We start from the raw sequence: 10,515 nt of genomic DNA on the forward strand, positions 1-10,515 counted from the left end.
AATCACCTTGGTATGTTGACATTGTTAATTTTATTTTTAGTTGTATATTTTCTTATGATTTGTCCCCAATTCAAAAGAGGAAGTTTCTACATGATACCAAGTTTTATTTTTTAGATAAATATTATTTATTTCAATTATGTAATGATTAAATTATGAGAAGATGTGTCCCTGAAGAAGAAATAGAGTCGATTATTAAGGAGTGTCATGATTCTCATTATGGGAGATATTTTAGAGGTTTTAGAATTGCTTCTAAAATTCTTCAATATGGATTTTTTTAGCCTACTCTATTTAAGGATATAGATTAATACATTATGAAATACAACCAATATCAAAAAGTAGTAAATATTTTAGAAAGAAATAAAATGTCTTTGAACTATATTTTAGAAATAGAAATATTTTATGTTTGGGGATTCAATTTTATAGGACTTTGTGTCATCCCATGAAAATCAATATATTCTTATTGCAATAGATTATATTTCAAAGTAGATTGACTGTGTGTCAACCTCTCATTAATTAATTAAGAGATAAAATAGATAAATATTTCACTTTAGATATTGGACCGTGACACGGGTACTATGTATCATGTGATATCATCATATATTTATCAATTATTTGTAAAATAGAATTAGCACAATAATTGCATGCCAATTATAAGGTGTATTCTTTATATCAATATATCAATCCATATCATATCAATAGTGGAATTATTTTAATGCATCATTAATCTATTTATATCAATAACATGTTAGAATTTTGGCTAATTATATCATATTAGGCTATACAATATCACCTACTATATAGTATTAGTCGTATCATATAATATCAATCTCAATCATAGTTAGGTGGCTTCGTATAGGAGTTGTCACTCCCATTAATAGAGTGTTGTAGTCTAATCTAACTGTAAGCAAGAGACGAGCATAGCCGACAGAGTTATCATCGTGAGTCCTATAGTTGTACAGTCCTTGAAGCTTTGATTGGGACATCCACATAAGGCAAACAGGCTTAGATAAGGATGGCTACTAGGGGGTGGGGGTCGTAGATCCTCCAGGGGCAAGAGCCCTTAAGGCAAAGGCCTGTTTGAGCAAGTTTTCAACTTCAATTCACCAAGAATGTGTGGTTTCTCAATTGGATCCTTCTAGGGCGAGCTCATATTTCGCAAGCCCTATTAGGATGGTACCTATTTGCTCATGGATTGGCTAGCAACTGTCCCTTATAGTTAGGCTTCTTTAGGTGAGCATTGCTTTGAGCTCGAATTACCTTTAGACAAGCCTCGTGGAACCTATTTACATACATGCTAGTTATGTTCAAGTGCATGTATGGACATAAACCTCATGTATTATGCTCAACGATAGCAAATTAGTCATCAATATAGAATTGGTATTGTATTTTGATTGGTATACCTATCATAATTGGTCAAATAATTGTCATCAAGAGTTATTCACTACTGATTTACTAATTTTTTTTATTTAACTATCAGGGTCGTTCATGAATATCTAGTGATAATACTGTCATAATGAATGAGTGTTTGTGTAGTGCATCAATCTTTTATGTATACTTATATTTTGCAAAATTACATTTTTGATATTTAATATTGATACTTACGATTAATAAAAATTTATTTCTCAAAATTTTTAATGAAACTAATTTCATATTAAATTTAATATTTGTAATGATTATATTATAAAGAAAGATATATAAGATATAGCATATTTTTGATAGTGACATAAGATTCAATCTTTATAAGAACATCAATAATTGCCATTTAATGGCTCCCTTCCATCGAGTTGGAAAGTAAAACATCTATCAACTAAATCTCAACCACTACTTTTAATCATTCAAATGTATCGCAGTAGATTCCATTGAATAATGTGCTATTATTGGTGGTTTCAACCATGCGCAAGGGACCATATAGAAAAGTAAAATGATAGACAATATAGACTTAGTTGACAATGTGAGAGCAAATGGGATGTGGGTATGTCTGTTTTATATGTGCTTACATAAATGTCATTATAACTAAGAGAAATAGATTCATTTCAATGCATCGGTTTTGTTAACCAATTGACTATGGACAACTAATCATTGCTATCAATGTAGAATTTTTTAAAGTTTATTAATTGATGAGATAATAATGCTAATGCTTCATTTGGCATAATTTTTTTATTTTTTTCTAAAACAGCTTATTAGGATAAAAATTTATTGAACTCGAATTTTTTGTACTAAAAAGTTGCTTTAAAAAGTAGTAAGAAAGCTGTTCCAAACAAAAACTAAGGCTTTGTTTGGAATGGCTTTCTTTCTGCTTCTTGAAGTAGCTTTATTGTACAATTTTTTTAATTTTGTACTAGAAAATTATTTTAAGAAGTATAAAGAAAGCAATTACAAACGAAGTCTAAATCATTTGACTTCTCATAAGGTTAGAGTTATTTATTTATTTTTTTATTGAATTAAATGGAAAGTAAAAATGCTTTGTTACCCAACTTATAACCCAAAAGCTCTCTTCAATATTTTGGATGGATTCAACATATAAGGTTTATGCCATACAGCAAATATTCAATTATTTTGAAGTTTTTTTAACTATTTTATTTAGCCATGTAGCTTACATCAATGAGAATTTAATAGCAATAAGAAAACACATGCCCACTTTAAATTGAAAAAAAAAAATGGTGCAATACAATGCTTGAGATGATTTTTATCCAGCAGTGAGTGTGTTTGAGCAAACCCAACTAATTTGTTTGTTGTCACATATATGAAATCATTCCTAGATACAAAGTTGATGGAATCTATACTCAAAATAAGAGGAATTTGACCCCTTTCTTATAAAATTTGGCAAGGCATTGCTAGACTAAGGCTTCGCTTGGGACGGTTTTCTTCCTGCTTCTTAAAGCAGCTTTTTAGTATAAAAATTAAAAAGTTTGTACTAAAAAATCGCTTTAAGAAGCAATAAAAATGTCGTCCCAAATATGGCTTTTTATTGTTTCTTAAAACAGAGTTTTAGTACAAAAATTTTTAAGATGATTTTCATTTATCAATAATAAAATAAACATTATCTTTCTAATGACATATAGGTACATTGCCGAAAATATGATATTCTAAATTTTTAAAATACAGAACAACATGGACACATTACCACCCAAAATATTAAAAAGTAAAGGTCCAAATATTACTATTAGATCGTACGCTAGCAGCTGCCATCATTCTTCGTAGCAATTATCTAATTTAAGACTTAATTTTGAGACAACTTTCTTAATTTTTTAATACAATAAAAAATAATGCCAAACAAAACCTAAATTTATAAACTAAATGAAATTTTTTTATAGTTCCCTCGTTTTAAACAAAAAAAAAAAAATCTATTTCAAAATCAATACTAATGTCAAACTTAAGTTTAAAAAAAATGTATTTTCAAGAAAAAAAATTCAAACTTCACGCAATCAATGAATCAAATGAGATAATTTTTTGCTAATTTCTAAAATAACTTAGTACAAAAAAAATTTAAGTTAAAAAAATTCTAAAAAATATATTTAAAATAATATAAAACCTATCTCAAACAAAAACTAAGGCTTTGTTTGAGAAGGCTTATCATTTCTTAAAGCAGTTTTCTAATAAACTAAGGCTTCGTTTGAGACGGCTTTTTTATTGCTTTCTAAAACGGAGTTTTAATGCAAAATTAAAAAATTTTGTACTAAAACTCCATTTTAGAAAGCAATAAAAAAGTCGTCCCAAACGAAGCCTAAAAAGCTACTTAAATAAGCGGTAAAAAAATCATTCCAAACGAAACCTAAAACTTCGTTTATTATAACTTTCTTAATGCTTTGTTTTTCAATTTTTATTTGACCACTACTTATTTGAAGCTTGTAACAAGGATTCCAAATCAACCAAAAAAAACAAAAAGGCAGACTACAAACCTCAAAGCTACATTTGAACTCAAAAAAAAAGACAAAAATGAACTACAGATAGAAGAAGAATTAAACAGTATCATTTACTTCAAAAAACTCATATGATAGGCCAACCATATAATCAAAACTTAACAGTTTACAGAGACTACAAATTAAAAGCAAGACTCTGGTTGAATATATAGATGGTGGTCACAAAAGGAAAGCTTACTTCATCAATCAGACACCTTCTGTGTTTTATTTGGCCGTCCCCTGACTGAGTAATCCGTATCACGGGAACGCTTTCCATCAAAATGCCTTCCACCTCTATGATGTTTCCCCCTGCAATCGTCAAATGTAAATATCTCAATACAAACTCCAAACTCTCGGTATGAGGTGAAATTATTCTGTGAGGACGCCGAACACCGTACTGAGACCAACAAGAATGCACCATGTCATGGTACCGGGCTCGGTACTACTCGGTACCACTCGGTACCTGGCTTGGTACCAATGACGTGGCACATTCTGATTGTTCTCTGGACGGTGAATTGGGTTCGGCATCCGCACAAAATAATCTCCCCAGTAAGAAGGTGGAAATACTTCTTAAACCAGGGAGGCCAAATGCTTGATAGAAGTTTTGTTTTTTATTTGTAAAGATTAAAAGTTTTAAAATCAAAAAGTGTTTCATTATTAGAAGAGAATTTTTTCTCGCTCTCAACTTAACACGGAGCTTATTCACATCAAACTTACAATGCTTCGCATAAAAGAAAAGAAACATGTTGGATCTTGGGAGGAAGATGAAGTTCCTCTTGAACTTCTCTGATGAAAGAGAGAGAAGAGAGAGAGAACTGAACTCAAACTAATCTTTATTGCTTTTGGCCTAGTTTCCTTGTTACAATGACATCCTTATTTATAAGCTAAAATCAAGATAAATTGCACTTAAGATACAACCTAACTAAAAATGAAACAATTTCTAACAAAACCGCAATAAGTATCGAGCATTCATGTATGTCAAAACTAAATATTACTTGCAATTGTGCACATAAACAAAGGCTATGAAGCACTAACTATTGTACAACAACATCATCATAAAGTTTTTATCCCACTACATAGGGTGGCTACATGAATCTTTTTCTCCATTATGTCATATTATGAATCAATTTTTATTTAAATCTAATAAATAAAAGTCATTAGTAGCATTGCTAACTAATGTACTCGATAATAAAACAAATCAACAGAAAATTGCATTCAAATCAAATTAGTCCTGAGAATGGAAGAGTGCTTACCTTCCTCTATAGTTCCTATTTTCCCTGAACTTATCTTTATTTCCACGAAGTAAGCTCCAGTAGTCTCTCTCGGCTTCACCTGAGTCGATCAAAATATGGAAATCAGAAGTTGTAAAAGAGAATAATTTCTATATTCCAAAATAACATGAAAATATAACTAATAAAAAAATTTTCATGTTATTTAAAATTCAAATAAACCAACTATGCATCTCAATAATAGTCACAATGCGCTGAGATTTATAAGTGTTGCATACCAGTTAGCGCCTCTAAGGTAGCAATATACTTTTTCTTCACCACTAAGCCACCTTCTTCAGAAAGTACTGAGAATGCACGAGCTTTTATTGCTGCATCTGGTTCATCAAACCGGATGAATCCAGACTGTTCCCCCATTCTGAAGTCAATATACTACATAAAAAAGAAACCTTATTCAAATTTTCATGCAATGAAATCTAATCAAGCATATAATCATTTTATGTTCAGACGATGGGAAGGAAAAGGATGCCTAAAATGGGAAGGAAGTTTATAAAATACCTTAACAATTCCAAATTTTTGGAAGACTTCTTTTAGGTCCTCTCGAGTAACCACAACCGAATCATCAGCTGAACCAGCAGGTTTATTTTCATCATCAGTTGGTAAAACTTTGTCAGATTCCATCTCATTCTTTTGGGAAGAATCACCAGCAGCTTTCTCCTCATTTTGCAGGTCATCTGCTTGAGAATTCCCTCCCCCTTCCTCAACAATATTTTCAGAAGATTTCTCTTCATGATCAATGTTTTCTGTTGCTTCCTCACTCTTGCTAGATTTTGACGCTACTGTATCAATAACTTCTACTTCTTTCAGAGTCTCTGAATCATTTTGTTTTGTTGATAGCACCGCCACTGGCTTCAACTCAAAGGCAACAATTAAGCCTTTAGGATAGCTATAAACGCCACAAATGAGAAGATTATTAAAACTTCATTACAAACAGGAAAATTTTGAGACTCACAAAGCAAGAAGGGCTATGGTATCTACCTTTCGTTTGAACTATCCTTATTAGAACTATCCTTGCTAGAACGGTTTCTTCCAACCCCCTCGACTTTCTTTTCTCTTTCAACATCAAAATCATTTCTACATTTAAGTATAACGTTAGAGCCAGAAAATAATAACAATTAGAATGCAACTGAACATAAAATAAACAGCAATAGAAAGCAGCAGGTTAAAATAAGATCAAGACGGTGTCAGCACAAGATCAAAGAACAAATATAATACCTAAAATCTCATTTGGCTACGACTATCAAAATTTGTAAATGCCTTCAAACAGACAAAAATATTTTAAAGTGACTTCAATGTGATGACCGCATTGATCTTATTTAATTTGATTTTCAATGATCAATTCAATTTTATCACCGGCCAAATCCGACTAAAAGGAACATTGTTAAGTAGGAGTCCAAGGGTAGATTATAGGCTAATGAATTATGAAATGATATAGCAGTTCCCAACTTCATCACTATTGCAGACTCACTATTCCTGAACTCATTCTATTTTCATAAGCCAGTACCCATCAGCAACTTACTCTCCTCACTCAAGAACCCATCACTCCATCACTGATGCCTCTCTACTCACTCATCAACATCCTTCCCTCTGCAATTGTCAACCTATTGAGGCTTTCTCCTCAATCTTCAACATCTTATTCTCTCCATGATCTGCCTGTGGTCAACCCTTTTTTAGTCCCAATGCCCCCACTTTTTCGGTCAAGTTACATCCCTCCATTGAAGAAGTCACAATAACCACCTTGAACCCACCACTCCAAAATTCTTGAACCCATCCTACAATCACGACCATCCTCTCCTCACCAAAGTCATAAGCTTTGAGGTTCTCTTTGATATTGTGTGTGTTCCCAGTTTGCAGTTGAGAATGAGAAGGAAAATCAAAATGTAATACATCCCATTGATTCCAAACCCAATGGCTGCATCTTTTGATTTTTCAAGTAGTTCGTAAGTGTGATATGAGAATTAATTATATTTCCATGCATATTCCATTTCTTATCTTTAGATATAACATGTCACATCACTAAGTTATTAGAGTGTTATACTCAAGCAAACCATTAAGTCATTCGTGTTCTTTAATAAGCTAAAATAAAACCATATAACCAAAGAAACACAGCCACCATTTTTGATTTATTAGTACTAAGAAAAGGTTTATGGGATGACCTTAGGTAAACAATAAATTGCAGAACTTGATCACTGTAACAAAGCAGATATAAAAGTCAAAAACAGTGAAAATGGTGATATTGAAGTACAAAGCATTTATCGTAATGCAGTAATAGTCATCATAGAACAGCATTAAGAGATGTCAAAGATGTCATAGAACAGCATTAAGAGATTTAGAACTAACAAGTGTGCTTACACTAGAACTAATTATCACGCTATGCTATCAAATTTGCAGTTTTGAAAAGAACTTACTTTGTTGTTAGTTCTAAATCTACACCAGCATAAATAATTTTTTCCTGCAAAACGTTTTTAGCAACATCTTCATCTGAAAATTCAATTAGAGCGGTGCCACAAAAAGCCCTTTTGTCGCCAATATGTTTTGGAAGCCTTACACTGTTCACCTGCAAAATTACTAGTGACAGTTAGCAACGTACCTCTTAAGAATATTGAAATTATGAATAAAACTAATATTTGCATGAGCTATAAGAATATAAATAATGAAAACAAGTTATGAAAACATTCCAGCCAAGAGATGAAAATGATGTATGGTTTTTTAGTTTAAAGTACCAAATAAAGTGATCAGATTTCAATAGTGCATGATTTACATCCTATGGAAAATAAGAACTTCATGAACCATGAACATAAAGATGCAACAGAAAATCTATATCAACATTATAAAAAATTAATAATCATAAGCATGAGATTAATTTTTTTTATTATTTAATTAGCATACTTGATATTCAATTATCCCAATTGATCTAATTAAGCAAAATAGTCACTTAGACTCGAGCATGTTTCCATGTTTTCACAATTTCAGGGAAAAATCATTCTGTTTCCAAAAAAAGGAAATATAAGCATGCTTGTCAAACATGCATTCTTACTTGAGTACCTGATTTATGAAACTGAGAACAAAACATTAATTTGGATTTTTTTTTTCAAATGTTATTATTTGAACGGAATAATGTTGAGTTTTTATCATGGATCTGTTGTTTTCATAAATTAAAAACATAAAAAATAGTATAACCACAACAAAAACATAGACAGTAAACATAGAAATTAAAAAGGAAAAACAATAATATGTGTCCATTGGTGTATAAACAAAAAGTTTTCATACGAAATTTAAACTACAAACTAAAATAATACTCTTTCTTCTTATTTTGATTTAGTTTATATATACTTATAGCCATCATTTATTGCAACTTTGTATTTGTCTTGGAAGTTACCTACCATATATAAGTTTCTAGAAGCCCCTCAAATCCTGACTGAAGCAAAACTCAGAAACCTGCTTGGACATACAAAACACCTAATGTGTTTTTTCCAATTTTGAAACAATACCGAGTAATTTTCAAAACCTTAAAAAAAAGCTTATCAAACTTATTTTAATCTCTTCAATTTATTTTCTAATAGGTGATCCCAAACACTCACATGAATTCAAAAATAACTTAATTATTTTGGCCTAAAAGATTACATATAGAGCAATATTAATAGCTTATTTTCTCATGAAAACCCTCTGTAAAGCTTCAAAAATCATTCAGAAAAATCCTAAAAAATTCTCCAATGATCATACACATCATTTCACAAGGAATTGTTACCTTTCCCTTTTCATCAAAGAAGGCCTGCACGTCTTCAATCTTAACATCATATGGCAAAGGTGATGCAGCCACTGTCCTTGAATCAACTTGTTCAATCACGTCTTCTGGTTTTAATAGCTCAGTACTTCTGCCAATCTTCTTGCCTACAAGTCGCAGTGAACTTGAGTAATAAATATAAAAGAACTATTGAGTAATATTTGGAGAAACTTATGTGCTTAGAAAATGTGACAGAGCAACACGTACAATAAAATTATAACCGCATGGACAAACAATTCAAACAAGGTTATAGTTCGTTGAAGATTATTTTATAAAAGACTCCAAGACAATGAAAACAGAACTCGGTACTGCTCAGTACCGCTCGGTATTGCTCGGTACTCGGTACCAGAACTCAGTACCGCTCGGTACTGCTCGATACAGAGGGGTACTGAATAGTACCAAGTAGTATTCAATGCTCACGTATCCACACTTTTAATTAAAAAATTTCATGTTTCAAATTCATGTGGATTAATTTGTATCGATCCTTTGTAGGATAATGAGCTCCAGTGGTGTAGGAATTGGGTCTATTGATGGTCCATCAGAGACCAATATTGAAGATAACAAACCTCTGTGGGGTTATGTGACAAAAATAAGTAAAACGTCAGAAGGGGATGGCAATATTGCATTCAAATGCAATTTTCATAATGCCACATGCAAATGATCATATTATAGAGTGAAAGCTCATTTGTTAAAGATTAGTGGTCATGAAATTAAAGCATGCCCGAATATAAGCTCATCACAAATGGCTGAATTGCAAAGAAAAACCAGTGAAGCTGAGCAAAAGAGTAAAAAAGAGTTTCCAAATATATTCCACTTCCAAGCACTCATGCTTCATATCCTTCATCATCTTCTTCGATTAGAAGTGATGACAGTACTGTTAATAAGGGACCTTTTCGGATGGAGGAATTTGAACCAAAAAGAAGAAAACATGTTCTAGATAGTGCTTTGGAGAAAACATTTAATTTACAAATGAGAGAAAAACTAGATGGGAAAATAGCTAGAATGTTTTACTCGGCTGAACTTCCTTTTAACCTAGCAAGGAATCCACATTACAAGAATGTCTTTACCTATGCATGCAATAATAATCTTGCAGGATACATGCCACCTTGATATAATGTCATTAGAACGAAATTGTTGCAAAGAGAGGGATAATATTGAGAAGTTACTCGAGCCTACTAGAGGAGTTTGGAAGGAAAAAAGTATTACTTTGGTTTGTGATGGGTGGACAAATACACAAAGAAGACCACTTATCAACTTCATGGCTGTAACAAAGAGCTACCCTATGTTTATCAAAGCTGTAAACTGTGAAGGGCAGTACAAGGATAAATTCTTCATTTCTAATTTAATCAAAGAAGTTATCATGATGGTGGGGCCTTCAAACATCATCCAGGTCATTACTGATAATGCACTTGTTTGTAGAGCTGCAGGTCTACTTGTAGAGCAAGTCTATCCTCATATTTTCTGGACAACATGTGTTGTGCATACGCTTAATACTGCCTTGAAGAATATTTTGTGCAGCTAAGAATACCGAGGCAAACGAAATCAC

The 10,515-nt window shown here is 31.9% G+C and overlaps 1 protein-coding gene across 1 annotated transcript in view; it reads right to left on the reverse strand.

Moving 5' to 3' along the window:
* Positions 1-3,896: 3,896 nt before the first annotated feature.
* The window catches only part of LOC110110434 (la protein 1), a 12,879-nt gene continuing 6,260 nt past the window's right edge, over positions 3,897-10,515 (reverse strand). Inside the window, exons 4-10 of the mRNA XM_020841923.2 lie at positions 8,934-9,076; positions 7,594-7,742; positions 6,164-6,259; positions 5,684-6,071; positions 5,407-5,557; positions 5,153-5,231; positions 3,897-4,208 (exon numbers count right to left, since the gene is read on the reverse strand). Of these exons, the coding sequence (XP_020697582.1) occupies positions 4,103-4,208; positions 5,153-5,231; positions 5,407-5,557; positions 5,684-6,071; positions 6,164-6,259; positions 7,594-7,742; positions 8,934-9,076 (1,112 nt within the window). The 3' untranslated portion in view covers positions 3,897-4,102. The remainder of the gene's footprint in view (positions 4,209-5,152; positions 5,232-5,406; positions 5,558-5,683; positions 6,072-6,163; positions 6,260-7,593; positions 7,743-8,933; positions 9,077-10,515) is intronic.

The sequence above is a fragment of the Dendrobium catenatum genome, unplaced genomic scaffold (assembly GCF_001605985.2).
Source record: "Dendrobium catenatum unplaced genomic scaffold, ASM160598v2 fragScaff_scaffold_421, whole genome shotgun sequence".
Taxonomy (NCBI): Eukaryota; Viridiplantae; Streptophyta; class Magnoliopsida; order Asparagales; family Orchidaceae; genus Dendrobium; species Dendrobium catenatum.